General features: G+C 36.1%; 1 protein-coding gene across 3 annotated transcripts in view; it reads right to left on the bottom strand.

Annotated features, from left to right (window-relative positions):
* Window positions 1-26,912, bottom strand: part of IPO8 (importin 8) — a 214,906-nt gene that overhangs the window by 75,735 nt on the left and 112,259 nt on the right. For all 3 annotated transcript variants that reach the window (XM_069094877.1, XM_069094878.1, XM_069094879.1), the window contains 5 exons: window positions 12,581-12,715; window positions 10,970-11,069; window positions 3,246-3,322; window positions 2,826-2,942; window positions 1,663-1,752 (listed from right to left, as the gene is read on the bottom strand). In XM_069094877.1, the coding sequence (XP_068950978.1) occupies window positions 1,663-1,752; window positions 2,826-2,942; window positions 3,246-3,322; window positions 10,970-11,069; window positions 12,581-12,715 (519 nt within the window). The remainder of the gene's footprint in view (window positions 1-1,662; window positions 1,753-2,825; window positions 2,943-3,245; window positions 3,323-10,969; window positions 11,070-12,580; window positions 12,716-26,912) is intronic.

Genomic DNA, 26,912 nt, shown 5'->3' with positions numbered 1-26,912 from the left:
CTCCCAGGGGCGGCCAGGTGGCTCAGCCAATAACAGCACCGGCTCCAGTGTTGGGATGACCTGGAGATCGAATCCCAGGCTCAGACACTCAGTACCACACCCAGAAATAACTGGCCATGTAACCTTGAGCAAGTTACTTAACTCCGATTGCTTGAAAAAATAAAAAGAATATCAATCTGACACTTTGGGGCGGCCAGGTGGCTCAGCGAGTAAGAGCACCAGCTCCAGTGTTGGGATGACCTGGAGATCAAATCCTGGACTCAGACACTCAGCACCACACCCAGAATTAACTGGCTGTGTAACCTTGAGCAAGGTACTTAACCCCGATTGCTTTAAAAAAAAAATACTCCCCAAAATTAGAATGGTTCAAAACTAGACTGAACTGTCTGATAAGGCAGTAAGTTGTAGATCCTATTGGAAGAGTTAGTGATGGGGATAGTCACTTCTGAGGGATGTTTTAGAGAGCACTCCTGGTTCAGATATGGAGCTACTTCTGAGATCTAAGTCTGACTAAGAATAATTCTATTCTAAAATTCTAAAATAAGCTCCTTAGGACAGAGACTACATTTTATTTATCCTAACATATCTTAATGTCATATGCCCATATGAAACTTGATGTATGTTCTTGAACTTAACTGAAACGTAACTTTTTAAAAAGTTAAGGAAGAGAATGCCAAAGACAAAGCCATATGTCACATCCCTTCCAGATAAAAGAACCAACCAAAGAACAATTAATCTACCTAACTACATATTATCCAGCCCAAACTGCTCCTTCTTATCAACAAGAATACCAAACATACTAGGTCTACAACATTTAAGTAACTTAATAGTCTAGTAACACTACCAAAAAAAAAAAAGAAAAAGAAAAAATGAAGTTCACTTTGTTATGACATGTCCTCAGAAAACCCATTCCAGCTCCTGGTGATGATTTCACAGACTTAAAAATCACTAACTTTTTAAAATTGTTCTCTATGTGGCTTAATTACTGGTATTTTTTTTTTTCATTTAAAAAATTCAATCTAGAAAAAAATCTTGAAAAACTAAGAAAAATCTCACCAAATTGAAGTACAAAACAATAAAAATGGAAACAAAGGTAAATTTACGTATGGTATTTATTTTTTATTTCTCTAAATAATTGCTTGATAGACTTAATTATGAAAATGATATAATAGTTTGAAAAATGGATAATCATATACCAAAGTTTTCACATTTATCTAATATGTAACAACACTCAGTTATCAAATAGTAATCATTTATTAATTTAATACTGTACTTGTAAAACTATATTGGACATTAGTAAGCATGTAATTAATTTACCTTTATATCTGATATATCATGCAAACATGGTTAGAATTAGATAAGAAATTAAAATTGCTAGAATTAAAACCCATTACTTTCTAACTTATGGTTTGCACACTTTTATGAAAGCCTCTAATAATACCTTTTGCTTGATCAGATTTTTGTCTTTTTATATTTGAAAAATTCAGCAGTATGAATTTTAAGAAAACAGTCTTAAGATAACAAATTTTAGATCTAATACTGCCAAGATGAAACTGAGTTGAAAGTGGTACATTTTAAACCTAGTAATAAAGTGAGAAAAGTACAGCATTCTGCACTTAAAAGGAGGCCTTAAACAAGTAAAAAATACAACTATAAACTTACTCTTGCTCTGAGGTATCCCAGGTTAGACAAAAACAATGGAAATACATGGTTCTGCAGCATTAATTCCATTTGGTCCTTGAATATACTCTTCTGTAGAAAGGAAAAAAATGTAACTTTCATCATCTCATTTCATATTTATTTGTATGAACCACTTTTGATTGATTCAACTAAATGAATGAATATGATGTTACAATTAGGTGAAATCCAAACAAATTGTATAATTTTTAAATTTAAAAATAAAATATATCAAATTAAATTATTTTTTAAAGGAAATGTTATATTTCATAAATGAAAGTCTCTTTTAGTACCATTCTTTTGGAAGTAATAATTTCTTAATGAAAGAAAAATATACATCATTAAGAAGTTGAGATTTTTCATGGAGAAAGTGTTTCTTCTACTACATAAGAATTTTTAAAACTTTATGGTACTAAATATGATACTATAAGATTCCTATGGGGAGAAATTAAAGAACAGAGAGGTCTTAGAGGGCATCAGTAACTACCTACTGAAAAACCACCTGTAATATAATAAATTTTCATCAATTGAAAAAGTTTATCTACTGTGATTTATTAAAATTAGTATGGAAAAAAGGAAGACTGAGTGGCCATGAAAATTTACTAAGAATTCATAAAATGAGGGACTTAGACCAGATGGTCTCTGAGGCTTCTCTCAATTTTCAAGACTTTTCTTTACTAAATTTCTTAAGTTAGATTTTTAAAGCATCCTGACACAATATAACAGGAAATAAAAACAAAATTCAACCCAATTAATTATTTTCTCTTTATAAGTTCTGGTAAAAAAAAAAGTTTACAGAGGGAAAGACTGAAACTCTTGTTTAAAATAAACACTCATTGACAAATTTGCTCCATCACCATGGATAATCAATATTCATCCTAAAAACCAGTTAAGCTTAGGTGAATGCAAAGGCTGATTTTCTTTTTTAATCATGTTTTAAAGTGATCCACAAATCACATTTGGTTGAAAAATACACCAAGTAACAAGAGCATAGCGACCATTACTTATAATTTTTCAAAAAGAAATAAAAGAATCTTTTGCCCTATAAAAAGTTTCAATCTACCAAACCATCTTATTCACCCTCCAGTCAAAATAAGAGAAAAACCTATTAAATGTTTTACTAAGAGGATTAAATTTAAAATCTTAACCTTCAATAAAATATCAGCTAGGGAACCTATCACATGCAATGCTCCATCTTTCTTCCTGGGGTCAAAGTTCGGTTCTGTAAGGATTTGATAACAGAATGACATCATTTTGGGCAACACCTAAAGAAAAGAATTATATCAATTTTAGTCAACATGTATTCTAAAATGCTCATTTTAACATCACTTTTGAAAACTAAAGTCTGAAAGCAGTTTTCAAAAAATAAAACAATCATATTACTATGTATTACTAAAAAATTTTCTAATACAGATCATACCATGTGTTAAGGAATGTAACAAAATAATATCAGTAACATCAAACCATTGCTCATGATACAAAAACACTCCCAAGTAATGGACTTCAAACTATTTTTCTTCTGCCAAAACTCAGTTAATAAAATGTTTTAAAATGGATAAACTGCATACCTCTTTTCTTTTCTTTGCTGCAGTATATAAGAGATTCTGAGCTGCTGTTGTTGGAGATGCATAATCTTCAAAAACATCTAAGATTTCAGATAATTAAACCGTTACTAAAATAAATTTTTTTCATTATAGATTTAAAGGTCTTATGCAATTACTTCTTATTCTACAACATAACAATAAAAGGAAAATTTATTCTAGTATACAAGACACTTGTTTTTCATAAGGAAAAACTGAAGTACACAGAGGTCTTTCAGTGCAATCGTAACTATCTACTGAAAAAAAATCATCTGTAACACAACAGATGTTTATTTATAAAGCTTATCTGTAGTGATTTCTTAAAATCAGCATAAACAGGGAAGCACAGTACTCATGACGATTTACTTGAAATTTAATAAAGTATTCTAGGTCATGAAAATTTTAGTAAAAAGAATTCTAGCATAAGACATTCAGTAAGGTTTGCTTAAATAAGAAAATATCTAACAGATTTCAAAGTATTTGAAAATGTCCATTACTGCATGTAAAGATACTAATCAGTCTTCTCTTTAATATAAAATAAGTAAATTTTAAATATCTGTAGAATTCAAAAGCAATCATTTATAGAAAGCCACTATAGAGAGCTTTCTCCAAACAAATTATTAGAATTTATAGTAGAAATATAAACACAACCCTCCCTAGTTGATGAATATGCCAATATTCTTCACTACAATTAGCTCAACTAAAAGTAAAAATCCATACAAAATCGTGGTGACACAATTTAGTCACAAATTGTGACTAAAGAAATAAAGAAGGAAGAAGTATTTTAACCATAAGTAATACACTCATGGTATACTAGAGAGATCCAGACTTGCCAAGAGAAAAACATGCTTTCAATCCTGTCCCTTTCAAATCCTACTACCTCTGTTAAGATGAGTAACACCTAACCTCTTGGTGCCCCAGACCACTATGACTAAATTAAAAACAAGTTGCTATTCTAGACTAATGGAAAGGGGCTCTACCCAGGAGTGCCCCATACTGATGAAATCAGAGGTTCAGACAAAATAAGTGCTATATGCATGCATGTACAAGTATGTATACATATATATACACACATACACACACATATACATACACTCACCTCTAAAACACAATTGACAAAATGTCAGTCAACTAACATAAAATTTACATGTAGCTTCTAAATATGAAAATTGAAAAAAATTATTTAATGATATCACTGCTGAACAATAATATCAGTAAGGATAAATTAATATGGTGAGGATATATGAGAAACTAAACAAATACATGCTAACAAGATAAATATATTGTTTTAACCCAGCTTAAATAGCCCATTCCAAAGAGATCTTGGATACTAATGATATTATACCTTTAAAAGGACCACAGAAAATTGGAAAGGTTTTGCTACAGGAAAGAAAAAATCTTAAACTGACAATTAACTGCCATAGGAGAAAAGAGGTTGTAATGTACTTTGATAGAACCAAATGAAATTTGGGAAATTTCTAAAGATAACTGGGAAAATGTCCTGGAGGAAGACTTACCCAGATACAAAGAGATAAGCACTTGGACTAGTAAGTGCATGACAGAAGTAACTTGAATGGAAAGTAGGCCAAATTAGCATTTTAGAGAAATCCACTGATCAGCCATTTTCATCTTTCAAAAAGAAGATCTTGCTATGATCCCCATCATAAGCAATACATTTCTTGATAAATCTCATCATCAATAACCACAATATTTGTCAAAGCCTTTAAGTTGGGGGTGTGAAGTTGAAAGGGGAGAGATTTCATAGAATTTCTTTTGTTTCATGCAACTTTAAAAGACCTGAGAACTCTGATCAAAACAATGACCAGACATAACTCCAGAGGACCAATGATAATGCATGCTACCTACACACTGATCATCTGAAAAGTCATGATCACAAGACACAGAATAAGAAACATATTTTTGGATATAGTCAGTGTGGAAATCCATTTTGTTTGACCATACATATTTGTAACAAGAGTTTTCCTTTATTCTCTCTCCCAATTTGGGAGTGGATGGGAAAGAAAAAAAATGGCTAAGGATAAAATAGCAAAAAGGACCACTGAAGCATTTTCCTAATGTACACAAGTGAAAAGAAGGAAGTTCAGAAAGAATTACAAACAAGCAAGAGAGCTTTCAAAGTCAGGAACTGGATTTGTTATCTTTTTTAATAGGAAGCTAAACATAACAGATACTCAGAATCTTGTTTACAACTGTGATTTTATGTAATACTACTCAATTTTATTTGGCATTTACTAAAATCAATTTTTTTAAATTCAAGAAAGAGTAATCATAGAAAGTAAAAAAGAAACTATCATTCAAAAAGTCATTTTGGTCTTCATCAGTAAAAAAAACTAATACAAGAAAAAAAGAGAAAAAGCTGGGGGAAACAAGGATAGTTACCTGTCTCTAAGCCTTAAAAGGGAAAAAAAAAAGGATAAAATAACCATAAATCAAAAGTAATTTTTCAGAAGTTTGAATTTTTTTATAGATTTGACTTTATTTCCACTTTTACTCAATTATATGTAAACAAAAACTTTTCAACATTCTTTTGTTAAATTCTGAGTTCTAAATTTACCTTCTCCCAGGCCCACCATGCTCCTTGAGAATACCAGCAGTTTCATATAGATTATACATGTGTTGTCAAGCAAAACATTTTCACATTAGACATATTGGAAAAGAAAATACAAATCAAAAAAAAAAAACCAAGAATAATTAAGAAAGTTTAAAAAGTATGCTTCAATCTGCATTCAGACTTCATCAGTTCTTTCTCTGGAAGTGGAGAGCATTTTTCATCAAAAGTCCTTCAGAATTATATAGACTTATCTTCAAAAGAATGTCTTTACTTGTTTAAAAAAATTCATTATAACATTAAAAACCCTAACAACTTAGCATGAAATGTCAATTGGTAAGGAAACTGCCTTAAAGTAAAGATCTACCAAAGAATATCCTCAGAACACCTTGTGGACTGCAGAGTTTAGAGCTCAGATCTAAAATAAATAGTAGATATTGTGGGAATCCGCTCTTGAGCCAACTAGGCCCCCAAAATATATTTCTAGACAATTCATTAGTAAAAACCATTCCAAGTACACAAAGTTTAACCGAGATTCTAAAACATTCTTTAGTAGTGGCAAAGAATTGGAAATTAAGGGGATGACCATCGATTGGGAAATGGCTGGTGTACATGATTGTGATGGAATACTATTGTGCCATAAGAAATGATAAGCAGGATGATTTCAGAAATACCTAGAGACTTACATGAACTGATACAAAGTAAAATGAACAGAACCAGATAAAGATTGTACAAAGTAACAACAATATTATATAATGATCAACTGTGAATGACTTAGCTATTTTCAGCAATATAAGATCCAAAATAATTCTGAAGGATTTAGATGAAAAAATGCTATCCAAGGAAAAACTTACAGAGTTTGAAGCATACTTTTTCTTTATTTTGGGGGGAGTATTCTGTCTATATTTTCTTTCCCAACATGAGTAACCTGGAGATATGTATTGTATGACTGCACATGTATAACTTATATAAAATTGCTTACCTTCTCAATATGGGGGTGGAGAGGAGAAGGAAAGAAGAGAGAGAATTTGGAACTCAAAAAATTTTTAAATGAATGTTAAAAATTGTTTTTATAAATGATTACAGGGGGGCGGGGGGCGGCCAGGTAGCACAGCGAGTAAGAGCACCAGCTGCAGTGTCAAGATGACCTGGATATCGAATCCCGGGCTCAGATACTTAGCACCTACCCAGAAACACCTGGCCGTGTAACCTTGAGCAAGTTACTTAACCCCGATTGCTTTAAAAAAAAATTTTAAAAAAGTGATTACAGGGGCAGGGAAGAGATAAAATTTTTAAAAAGAAAGATTATGAGTTATTCGTGGTGAGACAGATCAAAAGAAACCTCTGACACCTCTCTAAAGCAGTTGAAGTAAATCTGAATCTTCCAAACAAAGAACCATTCAATTAGAAAGAGACTATTCTATGTAGAGACATGTAGTAAGAATGGGAATTTGAAGATCTTCCCTGCCTCTTAATAGACCTAGGGGGGAGTTTGAAGACCTCCCCTGCTTTGAAAGTAAATTCTGCCCCCTAATAGGCTGAATGTAATCATATGGTGCCTATGATGGAGGGAATTTGCTGAAGGGTATAGCAGAGCCCACAAGAAGCTGGTATTCAAAGTTAGCCAGATGGTGGGGGACAGAGGAGCTCAGGCAAGGAAATAGAGATTTGTGAGTAAATTAATCTTGTTTGTGGGAAGGCTAAAGGATGGAATGGCTCTAATAACACTTATCACACCTTTGCATATCTTTAGTACAGTGATGAAATTGGTTTATTGGTTTTTGGTTTTGTTGCTTTTTGGAGGGGGGAAGACAGGGCAATTGGGGTCAAGTGACTTGCCCAAGGTCACATGGCTAGTAAGTGTTAAGCATCTGAGGTTGGATTTGAACTCAGGTCCTCCTGACTCCAAGGTCAGTGCTCTATTCACTGTGCTACCTATCTGCCCCGGGCTTACTGGTTTTGGGATTCAGTTTTCTGGTGTCTAAATGTTTCAGTTCTATCCTCTATCTGGAGTTTGGCATATTTTGTGATCGAATATCATGCGATACTTACAATCATGGTCTTTATCATGATCATGGGCACTGTAAATATTGCATTGGCGCTATAATTGGCAGCAAGGATGGGATCATGAAATATCAGACCTCTGAAGGAATTTAGAAGAAGAAATGGCTATCCCAGGATGGGAGGATTTGCCTTATGCCTCCCTGGCAAGTGAGTGGTCTAAAAGTACAGGGCTCTATGAAAACTAGGAACAGAGGCTGCAGCAGAGAGAACCTAGAGATTTAGAAACATGTTTGCAAAGAATACCAATAAAACCTGAGAGAGAGCTGGAGGCAGTGAGTAGAAGGGGCTGGGTTTTGTTAACTGGCTACCATATTGTGTGTGAAAGCAGAGAAAAGCTGTTATAAGAGTTGGCTAAGTGCCAGCTTTCAAGCCTTCCTTCAGAAGAGCAACCTGGAGATTCTCAGTGGAAGGAGAGAGTACTGCAGAGTCTCTGGAAGACAGAGGGCTTGTAAATTCTCCTCAGAAAAAGAAGAAAAAAAGTAACAGGAGGAAAGTTCATATAGTTTTGGTAGAGTCTGAGCCTAGTTGCTATGACAACAACTGCCAACAGAGTGATAAAATATTACCAAATGTTACATTGTTTCATAGAGAAGCTTTTACAGGGGCAGAAGCTGCCCCATACTGAGAAGAAGGCAGGATAGTCAGGGGATTCACTCAACAGGTACTGATATTTTGATCAGATTCACCCAAAAGATGGGAAAATTCTTAGTGTCTTGGGTGGTAAGAATCAGTGATGAAGTCACTGCTGAGATAGTGGTAGATAAAGCAGACTGCTTGAAATTTATAAGTATTTGCCAGAATCCTTTTATCCAGCAAGCTTTTAGAGACTTTCATTTGGCAGGAGGTAACAATATAACCAATCTGTTAGCTTTAGCTGCTGCTGGATGCAATAGAATGTATCCTGCTGATTCTATGTGGCCTAGTGGAGAAAAGACCCTGATACTCACTTAGAGACTGCATGAGAAAGTTTAAAGAAGCAATGAAAACTGTATGGAGATGCAGATACGTATCATGAAATACCCCTTAGCAGTTCCTCATAGAAATATCATGGTAAAGAGTGCTCCTCCTGCTTATAAGCACCTACTTCTGACTCTATTAACTGGTGAAATAGGGCACCCTCTTTTAGAAGTGCTGGATAAGATTTCACAGCTAAGTGACTTAGGAGAATGGGAAACTGATAAATTTCCTCTATGAGAAGAGTAAATAGCCAATGGATCCTTCAGAATAGAATGCCAAGAAAAGAACTGTTTATTGCTCTACTGGGCTGATTTTAGAAAAATTGATGGTATTCCAACTAATGAACTATACAAAATGTATCAAGAAAATGGGTTTGATGTCAAACAGAATACAGAAGTGAGAACTACCCCTACAGATGCTCCTAAACCATTGCATCCAAGTTTATCACACCTTCAGGGGGACTCAGATTAAAGAAAATGCTAGGATAGGTGGAAGTGGTCAATGTGCTGAACTTGTGGCAGTGTATCAAGTCATTGGAATAGAGCGAGGAGAACAGTGTCATATATTCTGCTATGAATGAGGTTATGATACTGAGTTCATGGATTCCAGAAGCATGGTTGACCCTATATTTGTTTCTTTTTGACTTTTTGTTGGTTAAACTTGTTAGCGAGATTTGTTTTCTGCAGGCCTGGTACCCTCCACCTGCAGATGCCTGACTGCTTAAGTCAAATGTAATCCCCTGTGATGTGCCACTTCTGGACCTGGCGTCAAACAAGTTCCAGATGACAGCTAAAGAAATGAACTCTTGAATGGGACCTCTTGGGGCAGGGACAGCTCTATGTCTAATTTCAGCTTGAAGTAGCTTTGGATAAGAGAACTTTGCCCCTTACCCCAAGATTGTGAGCCCCATTCGTTCAAGGGGGGAAGGATAGGTGCTTGTGCCCAAGTCCCCACCCTAAGCTATTGTTTTATGTACAAAGTTGTTTTTTTTTTAAAAGCAATTGAGGTTAAGTAACTTGCTCAAGGTTACATGGCCAGTTATTTCTGGGTGTGGTGCTGAGTATCTGAGCCCGGATTTGATCCAGGTCATCCCGACACTGGAGCCAGTGCTCTTACTCACTGAACCACCTGGCTGCCCCTGTACAAAGTTTTCTATTATCCCTGTTATAATGTTGCAAAGTTCTGTTGACACCAGTTTTTCCACCAGTTATCCTTAAACTCTCATTTATTGTTAAGGTATTTTTGCTATGTAAGGGGCATGAAAGATCTGTGGCCAAATGTAGTGAGAATGGGAATTTGAAGATCTTCCTTGACCCTTAAAAGACCTAGAAGGGAGTTTGAAGACCTCCCCTGTTTTTAAAGTAAACTCTGCCCCCTAATAAGCTGAATATAATCACATGGAGCCTGTGATGGGGAGAATTTGCTGAAGGGTGGAGCAGAGCCCACAGGAAGCTTCCCAGCTGTGAAGATAAACTCTGCCCCCTGATAGGCTGAGGTGGTGGGAGGAGTTTTGCTGAAGGAAAGCAGAGCCCACAGGAAGCTGGTGTAGAGAGCTTGCCAGATGGTAGGGGACAAAGGAGCTCAAGCAAGAAGATAGAGAGTTTTGTGAGTAAATACTGATCTTTTATTGGTTTGTGGGAAGGCTAAAGGATGGCATAGCTCTGAGTGTTATTACTGCTTCTTAATATCTTTGGTACTATGATGGAATCGGCTTATTGGTTTGGGGATTTGGTTTTCTGGTATCTAAATACATCCTTTGGTTCTGTCCTCTATCTGGAGAGTCTGGTATATTTTGTGACTGAATATCATGAGATATTTATAGTCATGGTCTTTATTGTGATCATGGGAGCTGTAAATATTACACTGGCGCTACAGGACACAAAAGTCTTAAGTAAGGCAGTACAAAAAAGTTCTCACCACAAAGGTTCCAAGTCTAAGTTAAGTCAGTGCCCACTGCAACACTAATATAACTTGAGGAATAAAATACATAACATTAATTCTATATAATGCAATTTTATGTGTATAACTAAACAGATCTCTTAATTTAAATAATTTTAATAATAACTAATCTAAATAACTTCTAAAAATAGCAATAGGTAAGAAAAAAAACCATCTCAATTACCAAACTTCATTCGTATATATTCATATGGATCCTCTTGCCATAGCTCTTCATCCTCATCTTTATAACACATCACAGTGAAAATCACATCTTCACAAATATTCTAAGAGCAAGGAAATCCAAAACAAAAGAATGTAGGCTTGTCTACATTTTGGCAGTATCATTATCATTTTAACATTTATTTAATATCTTTAGTTCACAATGATTCTATATATATATTTTTTAAAAGACATTTATATCCACTAAAAGAAGAAAAGGGATTTGTAAAGCGCTACTGATCCACTGACCAAAGGGAAAAAAGTTTTTAAAAATGGCACAAAAGTAAAAAGGCTTTTAAAGAGAGATATAAAATATTAAAGTGAACCAAGAGGGGTTTTAGACAGAGGACCTGGGTTCAAATCCCACCTCTGACATGTGCTCCCTGTGTCACCTTGAGAAAGGTACTTAATCTTCCTTGGCCTCAATTTCTATATTTAAAAATAAAAGAGTGGATTAGATGGTTTCTGAGATTCTTGCCAACTCCAGATCTATCATTCCAAAAGCCAAAGACTCCCAAGTTCTATACAAGAGTCTAGTAAAACACACTTTTGTAGGATGTCAAAGAACTTTTTTATAGCTTGAGTCAAATTTGAGGCAACATATCACCTCAATTTGGCAATTAAGTACTAAAAAATTAATATCTTCATTGTGAGAGGTAAAAAGGGTGTTGTACAAATTAAAAATATCTTTTTTCTCTCTTGTAAGAAAATATTCCTTCAGAAGAACAAGTGGGTAAATTGATAGAATGATGGAATATGGTGTAATGTAAAAAATATTTTAATAGACTAATATCATAACTGCAGCTATGCAGCTGTGATTTTAATCACAAAAAGCACAGCAAAAACAATTAATTTTCCTCAAACACTTAAGAAACCATTTTTATGGCTATACTGAAGATTCAGAAAATTTTATGGATTTGTCCAATGTTTCAAATCAAGAAAAAATATTCATTTATTAACTAAGTTCCTAAAATCTCTTCCATATACCCAAGTTATTTGTATAAAAATGAGGATTTTTTTCAGAATCTGCCTTATCTCAAATAGTCACAACTTTAAATACTAGCATTAAGATAAACACCAAACATTAAAAACAGAAACTTGCAACTGGAATTACAAAATCACACAGTCTAAAAGGGGAAAGAATTTGCAAACAGAATATGAAATATTATAGTACCCTCTAAGAAACTTCACGATTATATAAATAGTAGATACATTTGTTTAGCAGTTTTCAAAGTGCTTTCATGATATACCACATTTGACCCTCCTAACAGCCCAGTAAAGTAGACTAGGAAGACAGTATCAATTGGGTCATGTTGAAATCAAAATTCAGAAGAGTTAAGTAACTTGTTCAAGGTCATTCGGATGGTAAAATCTGAAACTAAAACAAAGATTTTCTGACTCTTGCTCCAGTCCTTTTACTATACAAATGGTTTCAATTTTCCTCCCAATCACTATCCCGTTTATTTTTGACACTATTATGCATATTAAGAAAATACCTCATATTGTATTTAACATTATCTTATTTGGAAGTTCTAATTTAAGCAGAAAACAAATTCAGAAGAATTTTGACACTGACCTGTATATGTGGCTTCATCTGTTTCCAGGTTATAGAATGAATTACCCCTTGGTTAAGATAGTTCAGTGTTTGCTGAAGAACACGTGGAGCTATATACTCTTTCTGTCTATACTGGTTCAAAATTTTTAAAAGTACCTAAGAAAAGTTTTCAGGGAAGAAAAAGAAGTATTAAAAACACAGACTACAGTCACAGAATTTTAGAGCTGGAAGCAACTTCAGACACAAGTTATACCAACCCCTTCAATTTATAGATGACAAAACTGATATCCAATGAGGTTCAGTGAACAGCAGCCCAAATTCAGAGAAGGCAGAATGTATTCAGGTTTTCAAACTGTTCGAGGTAGAATGCTCCTTCTATTACACACACCAAATTATTATTGAATTGGCTAAATAAAATAATGTACCCTTAAAATAAATGTGTATGTAAATAGGTTAAGTCAAGTCAGATAACCTTTCTTAAGGGTTACTATGTGTCAGGCACTGTGCTAAGGGCTCAGATACAAATATAAGACAAAACAAAACAAGAGAAAACAAAAGAAAAAGTCTCTGCCCTCAAGAAGCTTTCAATCTAATAAGAGAAGAAAACAACTAAAAGGCCACTGAAGGTAAAATGGGAAAGAAAATGTAAGGGGGGACAAAAGCATGGAGGAATTAAAGAATAAAGTAGTTGGTTTGGGCACTTTCCTTAAAATGGAGGTTCTAAGGATCTGACTGACCAATCCAAATAGGGAGCTGAAAGGGCATAGTATGATTTATAATCAAATTGATTTATGAATCAAAGAGTGAATTTAATTCATATTATCCAAAATCCTAAGTTTACAAAATCTATCAGTGAGTCAGCTTCAAGACCCAGAGCTGTTCCATTGCAGGAATGGGTTAAAAATAAATGTAATAATAAAAGTGTATTTTATTTTTTAAAATAAAATACAGCTCTTTCCAATCTACTGAGTTCATGCAGATGAGAGAATTATGATGTTTTAATAAGTAGTTATTTGAAATTTTGTAAATATACAAATTAAAGAACCAAGATAAGAAGAATTTAGAGTGTCAGATATACTGGCATTAAAATATTTAGAGCTATAAGAAAAATAAACATGTAGATATGAGACTGGTAAAATTCCAATACATTAAACTTCAGACAGGCATCCATTTTATCAATTTAACAGTCTGCTACAGTTGAAACAGCAGAGGACATATTTCATGATCCTGATCTCCATGCTGACTCTCTGTAAGAAGAATATCACTAATGGTATTTATATTTATATTTAAAAGTATAATCAGAAAGTAGATGGGCAAGATAAGTAATAAGATAGTAAGAGAGTACTGAATTGTCCTTATGAAAGCAGTTAACCAGGCCTACAGGAATTATATCTCTGGATACTAAAAGAACTAACAAATGTGACTATTGAGTCATTGTAAATGACATGTGAAAGGCTAGAAAATGGGAAAATTACCACAGGCCTAAAGAAGGACAAATTTTCAAGAAAGGAAGAGAAAAAGGTCCGAAAACTGCGGGGCAGTAAGAATGATTTATAGTCATAGGAAAATACTAAAATGATCATTAAAGAGACTATAAATATCTTTAAAAGGAAGCATTGTTAATAAAGAGACAACATTGGTTCATCAAGGGCAGGTTATGCACACATTTTCAAACCTGCCCACGTTGTGGGAATTTGATTAGTTTAAAAAGCACTTAACTAAGCAGTGCTAAAGGCAACACTTTAAGTTACAGAAAAGATGCCAATATTAATTAGTGGGGGTTTCCTCTCCCAGAAGTCCACTATATCAATTAAATCACAGGTTTTTCTTTAAAAGGAAAAGCAAACTACATGTAATGGATATTCATTATTTCATATGCATTTCTCCTTTTCCTTTCTACTTTGTCTATGGAAATGTGCTTTTCATTTGGTCACTGTTGAGTTCAGAAGAAAAAATAAATAAATAACAAATAAATAAATAAATAAATGATTGAAATTTTTAAAAAGGACAGGTCACACCACACTACCTTATTTCCTTTTTTAGTGTTACTAAACTGAAGGAAACATTGCAGATATAGTTTGCCAAAATTTTAAAACAAGCATTTGACAGAGTGTATCATACTATTGATATGGGAAAAGATGAAAGAGGTGGATGAGTCAATAATATAATTAGATAGATTCAGAACTGGTTGAATAGCTGGACTCAAAGAGTATTCATTAATGTATCAATGTCAATGTGGCAGAAGGCCTCCAGTGGAGCACCTTTGATAACCTAGGCTTGACCCTGTGCTATTTAGCAAAGATAATATATTCATTAAATTTGCAGGTGACATAAAGCTAGAAAAAATGGCAAAGTGAGGATCCCAAAAGATCTTGAAAAACTAGAGCAAAGGTCTGAATCCAAGAAGACAAAATTCTGCAGAAAAAAATGTGTTCTTACAATTAGGTTAAAAAAAAATTAACTTCACATGTAAAAGATGTTAGTTTATTTGAAAAGGATATGAGGGCTTTAGTGGATCAGAAGCCAAATATAAGTCGGCAGTGTGATATAGTGGCCAAAAAACTAACACAACCTTAGGCTGCATTAAGAGAGGAACAACTTCCAAGAATAAAACGGCAAGAGTCATTCAGTAAGTAAACATCTATCAGGTGCCTCCTACATGCCAGGCAGCAGGCTAAATTCAGGGGATACAAGGAAAGGTAACAGATAATCTCTGCCCTCAAGGAGTTCACAATCTAATGTAGGAGTAACAACATGCAAACAGGTATATACAGACAAATTATATACAGGAAAAATAGGAGATGATTAATAGAGGGAAAGATTTCCTATGCAAAGTAGGATTTTAGCAAGAATTTCAAAGAAGTAGTCAGGAGGAAGTCTTTTTCCTAGGACGTGCAGATGAGGAAGAAGCGCATTTCAGGGATAGGGGGTAACTGGAGAGAATACTCAGGACCAAGAGACAGATTATTAATAATTATTATTTTAATTAAGAAAAAGTCTTGTTAGTAGAATAGAAATAAGAACAGTGTTACTGTATTGCAATGTACATCAGGGGTATAAGAAGATTGGTGGGGTGGGAAGGGGGCTAGGTTATAAAGGGCTCTAACATCAAATGGGATTTTGTATTTGATCCTGAGGAAATAGGGAACCACTGAAAGTTACTGAGCAGGGGGTAACATGGTCAGGCAGGTGCTTTAGGAAAACTACTTTGGTGACTGAATAGAGGAAGGACAGGACTGGGGATAGAATTGTGGCACTGATACCAACCATCAGGCTACTACAATAGCTCACGAGTGAGGTGATAGGGCCTGCACCAGGGAGATAGCAACATCAGAGAGAAGAAGGTGACATATTCAAGAAATGTTGCAAAGGTAAAATCAAGAAGCCTTGACAACAGATTGGATATTGAGGGGGATAGGGGTGAAAGACAGTAAGAAGAATCAAGTGCTATACTCTGTATAGTAAGTAGTATATAAGTATTCTTTTCTAGTCTGACTACATTCAAATTATCATGTTCAATTTTGGGTGTCACCAATAATGGATAACTGATGAGCTAGAGAGAACTCAGAGAAGGGTAACTAATGCCAAGCTTGAATCCATGTCCAGGCCATGAGAAACTGACATAGGAAACCAGAAAAGAAGCAGTCACAAGGAAGGAGAATGATTACATCTCCAACTAGCTGAAGGATGCAGGAGAGAGTAAATAGGCAGATGATTTTATATGGGGGAAAAAAGCAGAACAAAGGACCTCTCCAGTTATAGTAATGCTTTTGTCTGAATCCAGCCAGTGAAACTCTATGTAAAACTTGTTCAGCCAAGTAGTATGTGTAGGTGGTAGGAGCTATTCTTGTTCTGTGCCACTGGTGAGTGAAGCACTGGGAGGTCTTTGCTGAGAAGAAACAAACACAAAGGGAGGAATTCATCCAGCCTCTGCTTAAAACTGAGCTGCCTCCTCTTCCTTTCCTTTTCACCCCCACATGCTCTCTCATATTGAAATGTACAAGTATGTAGATTGGTGCAATCCTTTAAGGAGACAGAAAGACTATCTGCTTTCTTTCTAACTGCAAGGTCTGTGGGGGGAATACTTTATTGAAATAACACATGTTAGCATGACTACTATAGAGGCAAAGGGTAGACTAATCCCATATTCTTTTTAGTTAGAAGTGGTATTATTTTAATTTCTTGTGAAGAGTAAAGTTGTTTTTGCTAAATGTTATTGTATACAAGTGTCTCAGTACATTTTATCTCCTGAGTCTGAATCACTATTTTGGCTTATGTAAAATCCTGGCCTAAAATAGATGGCTTTGATATTAAATTTTATTTTTGGGGGGAGAAAGTATTATGGAAGAAAGGAAGTCCTAGGGGAGCAGATAACCAGACACAGTACCCTGATTTTCCAAGCTAAAGTATTGCGAAAGAATAACTGGAAAGATCCTATTCAACCTGTGGAATTGGAGAGTTAGATACTTGAGGTACTTGATCAGGAAACTAAACATAGGGCAGAATCATGTATACTACTGCTCTTAATGATGAGCTTTGGAAAAGCAGCATTGTCAACCCAAGGAGCATAAAGATAGAGTGCGATTTTTTACTATATTAGAAGCAGAGGGCAAATGAGCTTTTGACCTTTAAAGACCACGTCTTGAAAGTGTAAACACAATTAATCGTTCTAACAATTACACAAGTGAAATAGGCAAAATTAATGGAATGAGATATTAACAGGTTTCTAGTAAAAAGTATAACTATACTCTCTAACCCAAAGGTTTCTCAGGTATTAAAAATGCTGACAAGACTGGTCCTATAGGGGGAAAAATAGAAGCAGGGATAATAGGTAGAGAGTGTAGCAGATTTTAAGAAAGCCTTGGTTAAGAAGCTCCACATTTGCTCTCTTAATCACAGCTGCTTCTATTACAACCCAGGCTATTACTTCTCAATGAAGAACTTCATCTAGAGGAGATTAAGAGAGTAGGAACTTGTACAGTCAAAGGAGAAACTTAAAAAGCCAGTCAATGAATCATGAAAACAACTAGCAGAGGTTATTATGTAATAGTGACAATTCAAAGTATTTTTCAACTACAAGGTTCATCAAAGCAGAGAGCTTACAGATGATTTACTCTTACCAAGTTGGTTCAATCAATTTATCTCTTTTTAGGTAGATAAAACTACAAAGTTCTGAATAACTGGCCCCATAAAAATAAATTTTCCCTAAAGTCATTTCTCTAGGGAAGGTCAACAAGGGAGGAAGTTAAATTTTGAAAAAAGAAATAGGTTTGATAGAATGGATTTAACATTTTAAAAAAATGAAGATCTTTTCAACTGGTCAGATTACTTTCTGGCAAACAGAGGGAAAAGAAATGGAAGAAGCAGTGTCAAATTTTATATTCTTGGGCTCAAAGGTCACTACAGATGGCAACTCCAGTCATGAAATAAAGACACTTCCTCCTCAGAAGGAAAGCTATGGCAAATATGGATAGCATACTAAAAAGCAGAGACACAAACTTGCCAACAAAGATCTGTATAGGAAAAGTCATGGTTTTTCTGGTAGTAATGTATGGTTGTGACAGTGAGACTATAAAGGAAAGCAGATCACCATAGAATCAATGCTTTCAAACTGCAGTGCTAGAGAAGATTGTTGAGAGTCCTTTGGACAACAAGGAGATCAAGTCAGTTGACACTTAATGAATTTAATTCAGACTGCTCATTAGAAGGAAAGATACTGAAACTGAAACTCAAATGCCCTGGTCACATAATGAGAAGACAAGACTCACTAGAAAAGATTCTGCTACTGAGAAAGATTGAAAGGAGAATGGGACAGCAGAAGATGAGTTGGATAGATAATATCATGGAAGCAACAAATATGAGCTTGGACAAAGTTCAGGAGATAGTGGAGGAAAGAAGTAGTTGGCATGCTATGGCCCATAGGGTCACACATGGGCAAGACTGAACAAATGAACAACAACAGACTAGATTTATATCCCTTCTTCACAACCTCCTACCCCAACCCAATTCCTATGACCAGTCTGCTTCAGGTAAACCAGGTGCTGCATTTTGGACAAAGTCCCACCTGAATAGCATCAGATTTTGGCTGTGTACCTTCTCTACAGGACCATCATAGAGGCTTGCACAGATTAACTGATGAAACCAAATTAAAGTAGCTAAGAATTCACAAACCTCTTACATGCAACTTTTATCAGGACCTGTACCCTGAAACAGTCTGCTGATAGTAAAATTCATCCTATACCACACCCATTCAGGATTCCCAGGTCTACCAGCCAAAATCTCCCCCATACCTCGACTAAGGAAGGGGATAATTTTAATCTTTGGTCTTGTTAGAAATGTCTATTGAGGAGTGACCACCTTCTTCCATGGGGATTGGATGAAAACTCTGCTTCACCTTCATCCATGAACTTTAAATTACTACCAAATAGACCAAAGGATCCACTTTCCTCCAAATAAACTCCTGGTCACTACAATTTTAAAAAAATAATAATTTTACCTTCCCTATACCATGAAAAAGCAAAGCCATTCCCAGTAATTCTACCCCTTGGTCCCCCAAACCCTTTCTGGCCAGGAGCTGTCCAGACCATTCAGGGAAAATTATAGGAACCTAAATCATTGCACAAAATGTTCTAAAGAGACAAAAAAACCTCAAGGCCTGGACAATCCTGCACAGAGGATGGAAACAAAGTGGCTAGAGAGAGTCAACTGGAATTATATTTAAAAAACTATTCCATCTTGGTAAGACAAGTCCTCCTGAAAGTAGAATCCAAGGAACTACTGGAATGAAGAGCCCTACTCCTTCTTAAATTTGTGCTAATTTATCAAAGACATACCCTCAAAGATATGACCTCCAACTCTGATAATTAGGAGTGTGACTAACCTTTGCTTTAAAAGTATATCCCATGATATCCCCTGCCTGGGGATGTTATAGAAAACAGAAAACTCAGCAGATATGGTGACAGGCCCAACCCTAAACCTTTTACAGAATAAAATGGGGATCCTGATCAGAGTCAATAGTATAGGAAAATAGGATATGTTCACCAATACAATGACTTTGACAGTAAGAGGCAGGCTGAGAATCATCTGGTATTATACCATACCGATCCTTAAAAGACAGACAGATACACAGAATTACATGAAAAACATCATTGTGCAGAAGTGACAGAGTCATCTTTAGTGATGACGGGTCATATGGATGACAAGAAACATAGGAACCCACAGCCACCATGACACAGCATCATGGCTCCCATATCCAGATTGATGATGAATTTCAATCTCTAATCTCAGCTGTTCTTATGAGGGTATTAACCTATTCAGTTTGGGAGAAGATTCATAATGTACCTGATGGGCACTAACATGTTCTACAAACAAATAAATGTATGCCATAAGAAGCATCAGCAAAATTCTTCCATTGATCCTGATAAATGAATAACTAAGTAATAAAGAACCTTTAATTGTCAAATTACATTCTTTCTAGGACCCAGAACACTCAGTCAGTGCCATGGAATCAATATAAATTAAAATTCTACTTATTCCATACCTCAAAGGTCTCTATAGTCAACCATGCTAAGCCAGCTAGGAAGCATTAACAGGAACAGTAAACCAGGGTATTTTAATCACTAATTTAATAGCTCTAAAATCCATTTTCATATACTTTTCTCAAAATTGGCAGAACTATCAGTAACCCAAACCAAACAATGTTCTAAATGATCACAGGCAGGAGCTCACCAGTCTCATCAAAGGGGTAAAGCATTGGGACTAGGAATGGAAGTCTCAACCACCAATAATGTTATAATAATGTGCCTGATGGGCACAGGTGAGCATGTTGTTAGATATACCCTTTCCAGTTAACAATATAAAGTATCTTATTAAAGGATCTATCCATTATTACCCAGGAAATGGTAGACAATTCTGCATGAAGTGTAATCATGAGGCCTTACAATAAACATTCAGTAGCACCCAGAGTCCAATAACATGAAAACAATATTTCCTCAAATGTAATAAGCCAAGGGTCCAAACCAGAGAGGTAACAGCTCCACAAGCTCAACAGTCATTTAATCTGGTGACTGTCTCTTGATGCCTATCAGAGACTCTACTCAGTCTGGTCCATATGAAAAGTAAACTTCAGTAACATAGATACCACAGGATAATGGTCCAAGTGGAGAGACTGCTGGGCAGCCTATATTAAATGTTCCAAGGCTACAGCCTGTTCTAGTACTCACTCAAAATAGGCAGACTGAGGAGTCATAAATACTCGGATATAGAATGTGGTTTCCTTCCTTACAAAACCCAAATGACCAAAGCAGAAAGTGTGGAACAAGAGTAGACCAGGATCATGATCTAAGCATCCAAAGCTTCCAGTTAAGCTAACAGCACAAGGATGTCTAGAACTAATCACAGGCTTAGCCCACAGACAAGATTTGTAGTGGTGATCTTCCAAAGGAGTAGTAAGCAGACTATGGACTCAGTCCCCTTCCCTGGATAGTAGCAGCAGTGGTTCCCCTGAAGAGCCCAAGAAGACAGATTTAATCTCTGGAGTTCCAAGGTAGGGCAACATCACAGGGTTACCCGAAGCAGATCATTGGAAGAATAAATAAATAACAGAGAGAAAGAGACAGAGAAAAGAGAGTCAGAAATAGAGAGAGACAGAGACACACACAAAACGACAGAGATAGACATTACAAGGACAAAGATGCTCAAGACACAATCCCAGAAGAGGAACATGACTCCAAAATGAAAAGAGAGTGGGGGGGGAAAGACTGAATAGAAATTACAACAATGGAGATGAGACTTGGAAAGAAAATTCACATCATCTGAGTTATCCCAAGTATCCTTCTCCTCCCCCTCCCAGAAAGCCAAGCCATATAATAGAAGTTTTAGGGAGGGAAAAGTCAGCCAAACGGATCAATACACTGAAAAAAGTTCAAAAATATGTCCAATTTGCACATCTGTAGATCTCTTGCCTCTAGGACAGGATGGGTTGAGGGATGTCCTTTCATATCTCTTCATTTAAGAGCTGCTTGGTCTTTATAGTTTTCCTTTTACATTCTTACATTTTGCATTTACTTTTGGGTTTTTTGTGTGTGGTTTTTAAGTTTCATTTACATTGGTGCAGTCACTATGTATATTGTTCTCTTAGTTCTGCTTATTTTATTCTGCAAAACTGCATATAGATATTTCCATACTTCTGGTTATTTAACACACACACATCATTTCTTACAACAGAGCAATATTCCATAGCACAATTTGGTTAGCTATTCTCCAACTGATGGGCTATTTTTTACTATCACAAAAACTGCTGCTAGAAAAACTTTGGTGTATATGGGAACCTTTCTCTTCTTTTGAGCATAAGCCCAATAATGGAATTGCCAGTTGAAAGAGTATGGATGTTTTTTGTAACATTATTCACATAATTACAAATTGCTTTCCAAAATGGTCATACCACTTTACAGCTCCACTGACAAAGAATTGTCATGCTGTGGGAAAACTTTCTTATATTGCTTGAATCTAACCCTACATGGCTGGAAAATCAGATCTGCTGCTTAGAGACCAGATTTATTTAATGTTTAACTCCTAGCCTAGATTATGGTAACCAGAAAACTAGCCAGAAGTAAGGAATGTTTTATTATACATCTCAAGTAATCCATAGGTCATATCTGGAAACTGCCACCATGATGGCCAGTTACTGTTTCCCTGTTGCTTTGTTTGAAACCTAAGTAAAGTATAACTTATACTTGAGGGGAGTGAGTTACCCTTTTTCAGATTTCCCTTCTACTGGGCAGAAAAGATAAACATCTTTCTAAATTATTCCAGTTTAGGAATATTTTATTCTTCACTAATAAATTGGTGTCTGAAGTAGGCTTAGATGGTAGGCCCAAGAGGTAGGAATGGACCTATAAAATATCACTCTGGACAATGAGAATACAGTGAGTTACCCGCATTGGTTCAGGCAGAACAGTCATTCAAAAAAGCTAGAGGGCTGTGTAACTTCTTGCAAGTTAGCCTCATCACCCTTATGGGCAAATAAGCAGGCCTCTTGGACTAATCAAGCAAGAGTTTGACAGCGGGGAAAGTGCACAGGGGGCATCACCATACATTAATTTGGCAAGTCCTCCAGTAGATCTTTCTTTTTTCTCTCTATCCTTATCTTTCTCTTCCTGTACTTCTCTTACATACCTATGACTCTTAGAAAATAAATTGGATAAATTGGATCTGTGACTAATACTAGTGACAACAAATTGAAGGACAATAAGTTGAACCATGTGACCCTCCATGAAAGAATCCTTTATCTATTTTGTTTATCTGTGTAACTAAGAAACATTGGCCACCTGACATCAGTCCTACACGCAATCTGGGACAACCTCAGATTAATGAGGGAAACCTGTATTGGTCAAAATAAACTGTTGTCCAGGGTTGAGCTAATTATGGGCTGAATGCTTAACTACTAGTTTGTTCAACTTTTCTGATATTGAATAAAGCATGGAATTTTTAAGATTTCTTGTTATTTGGGGGATTTTTTAGTGTAATTTGTAACCAGGTGTATTCTTTCAATGCGTGGGAAATCTTCCTATATATCAAGTAATACATACACTTGTTTCATGGTAGCAGTCTAAGTCTCCTTACTTACATCCCCTTATACTTAATTTGATTCTTCTAACTATGAGTTGCCATGGTCTGTATTAATCCTTAAAGGAATTCTATCAATCTGTTAATAAGACGAGCAGTTAAGGAGATTTCTCCACAGACTCAGGTTACTTTAAATCATAACCTACTATCTGCTTCTATAATTATGATTCCTTATAGGGATGTTGGGTTTAAAGTCCAAAAGTAGGGAAATTGTGAGGAAACTTTACTGAATTGTTTGAACACAGCCCTTCAAAGCTGGGAACCTAAACCTGTTACTTAAGACACCAGATTCCTTTAATGCTTAATTCAAGACCCAGGTTATACTGACCAGAAACCCAGGCAGCTTTAAAGATGGATGAAAGGAATTCAATTTTTGTCCCACTATACATCTCAAGCAACAAGTGTCTTATTTGGAAATGCCTGTCTGCGGGCCAATCAGTTACTACTTCTTTGTTACTTTGTTTGAATCCTATATAAAGTGTAATTACAGACACAAGAGGAATAAGTCATCTTCTTTCAGTTCTCCCCTCTGCTGAAAGACATCATAAACTTCTTTCTAAATTATTCCAGTTTAGGAAAAGTCTTATTCTAAACTAACAGTGTCTATCATTCTAGACTCCCTCCAATGGGGACTATTACAATTTATTGCCATTTTTGCACATTTTCAGGGTGTGAGGTAAAACCTCAGGGTTGATTTGATTTGCATTATTTCTCTTATTATTAGTGATCTGGAGCATCTGTGTGGTAGTGGAGTCAGGATTTTTTCTGGAGGTGATCTGTGAGTTCTTTCAACCAATATTTAATTTTCTGTGTTCAGAAGTTCTGGGAATTTCTCATTTATTATTTGTTACATTGTAATGTTAGAGGTTTTGGTACTGTTATGTTTTGGTGGGAGACAAGATCTTTCTACATGTCCTGTCTTTGAGATTAATATGTTTTGCTTCCACAGGAAGCATATTTTCTCTTAAAGTGATTGTTGGGACTTTTTACTTCTCTTCTAAATCAGTCTTCATTTCTATATTCCCAATCTACTGTTGTCTCATTTGTTTCTTTGGTAAGAGGTGCCATCCCAGATTCCAGGTTTTCTACTCTGCTCATCATGTTTTCTCATAAATTCTGCTCTTTCCAAGATGGCAGAGTAAAAGCAGGAACTTGCTGAGCTCCCACATCAACCACCTCCAATACCTGTAAAATATGACTCTAAATAAATTTTAGAGCTACAGAACCCACAAAGTGACAGAGAGAAACAAATCTCCGGCTGAAAGCAGCCTGGCAGGCTAACAGAAAAGGCCTATGGCACCAAAATGGGAGCCCAACTCAGTCCCACCTGAGCTGCATGGGCCCAGACACAGGTCAGCCCTGACCAGTGGCACAGACTGGCCAGAGCAGACTTCAGGAGAGTGAATCACTGGCAGCTCTGGCAGTTTCCAGACTTCTCAACCCAGAAACACCAAAGAGAAAGTAAAAGGTCAGTGGGGAACTCAGTTGGAACTGGGTGACAGAAGAGCACAGTCCGGCCCCTAACCCTAAAGCAAGAGGTATGCCATGTGGCTGCCTCTGGAACTCCTGGCCTGCAGGCTGCAGGGGAACCAAGAGACCATTTAGAAGGTAATCGCTCTTGCTTTGACCTGCTTGGAACTGGGTCACAGTCTTGGGTGGTGGTCCTGGGGTGTGTGGCCAATGTGCCAGAGCTTGTGGTGGCTGTAGAGAGGGTGCCCTCCTCATAACTCTGATGATATTTCTGAAAACCCCAGCAATTTGGGACACAGCTCTCTCCACTCTGGAAGCAGAGTTCTACCATGGCAAAGAGTTCAAAAGTCAAGAAACTGGCTGGCAAGATGAGCAAGCAGAGGAAGTGTAATCAGACCATAGAATCCTTTTTTAGGCAAAAAAGGATCAAAACATGGAACCAGAAGAAGACAACAAAGTCAAAACTCCTACATCAAAAGCTTCCAAGAAAAATAGGAACTGCTTATAGGCCATGGAGGAGCTCAAGGATTTTGAAAATCAAGTAAGAGAAGTAGAGGAAAAATTGGGAAGAGAAATAAAATGATGCAAGAAAAATGAGTAAACAGCTTGCTAAAGGAGACTCCAAAAAATACTGAAGAAGGTAACCACTTAAAAAACAGACTAACTCAAATGGCAAAAAGAGGCCCAAAAAGTCAATGAGAAGAATGCCTTTAAAAAGCATATTTGGCTAGCTAGAAACAATTTCAAAAACTCACTGAAAAGAAAAATCCTTCAAAATTAGATTGGAGCAAATGGCAGCTAATGACTTTATGAGAAATCAAGATATTATAAAAGAGATCCAAACATATGAAAAAATAGAAGCCAATGTGAAATATCTCATTGGACAAACCAGTGACCTGGAAAACAGATGCAGAAGAGATCATTTAAAAATTATTGGACTACCTGAAACCATGATCAACAAAAAAGCCTAAAAATCATCCTTCAAGAAATTCTCAAGGAAAACTGCCAATAGATAGAACCAGAAGGCAAAAGAAAAATGGAAAGAATTCACTGATCACCTCTTGGAAAAAAAATCCCAAAAAGAAAACTCCTAGGAATATCATAGCCAAAATCCAGAGTTCCCAGGTCAAGGAGAAAATATTATAAGCAGCCAGGAAGATACAATTGGAGTATTGTGGAAACACAATTAGGATAACACAAGATCTAGCAGCTTCTACATTAAGGGACTGAAGGACTTGGAATATGATATTGTGGAGGTCAAAGGAGCTAGGATTAAAACCTAGAGTTACCTACTGTAATGGGAATGGTAATTTGAAGATCTCCAGCAAAACTGAGTATAATGTTTCAGGGGAAAATATGGTGTAATGGTAATGAAATTCGAAGATCCCTTTGTACTGGAAAGATGACAGGTATTTAGCACCTAGTTTCAAATTAGACCTCTGTTAAAGAAACAAAAAGTATGAACCCCTGCTGCTGATGTGACAGGAAGGAACAAGAAAGAGCTATACTGTATATAAAGAAGAGCACAAGGTGGGAAAGTCAGAACCTCTTGGGCTGAGCACCTGAAGGTGAGGTGCTGCTGCTGGCCTGGAACTTAAGTGGAGAAAGTGATTCTGATTTTGAGAACAAAGCTGCTGAAGATTTCTGAGGGCCAGCTGGAGCTCCCAAAGACCGAGGAAGCATGACTATGGTGTACATATTCTATATAAATGTTGTTGTGGCTTTGTTAATGTGCACGAATATTCTTGTGGCTTTGTTAAGCTTTGTCTTCCCAGGAATAGAATCTGTGAAGGATTTGAGAGGGACTGGACACTGTAAACTCCAACATGGACCAGGAACTGTACAGAGAGCTGGACAAGGAGCTGGGAGCTGTCAGCCTTTGAATTCAGGTAGCAGATGGTTAGATTCAGGCAGAAAGTGGGACCATGTAAGAGGAGCCATGAAAGCTGAAAGCCTGCCCTGAATCAAGATGTAAAGACCTCTCTGTGCGTACTGAGTAGTGAAATTGTGATTTACTTGTGACCCAAGGGTGGATTGCCTGTGTATTTCCCACTACCCCTTAAGAGGGTATTGAGTAGTGATTGATGACTGAATAGTGACTGATGACTAAATAGTGAGTGATTTGTAACTTAGTGTACCCCATGAGTAGAGGAGGACTTTGACCTTTCGTACTTTATGACTGAATGATTGAGCTACTAAGTGATTGATGGACTAAATGACTGTGCTTTGTTCAAAACTATGTGACCACTTTGGTGAA

The sequence above is a fragment of the Petaurus breviceps genome, unplaced genomic scaffold, assembly GCF_028583685.1.
Source record: "Petaurus breviceps papuanus isolate PSGF00001 unplaced genomic scaffold, PetGlider_PUasm1.0 221, whole genome shotgun sequence".
Classification (NCBI taxonomy): Eukaryota; Metazoa; Chordata; class Mammalia; order Diprotodontia; family Petauridae; genus Petaurus; species Petaurus breviceps.
The sequence above is the reverse complement of the archived record's forward strand: the minus strand, read 5'-3'. Positions and strand labels throughout refer to the sequence as shown.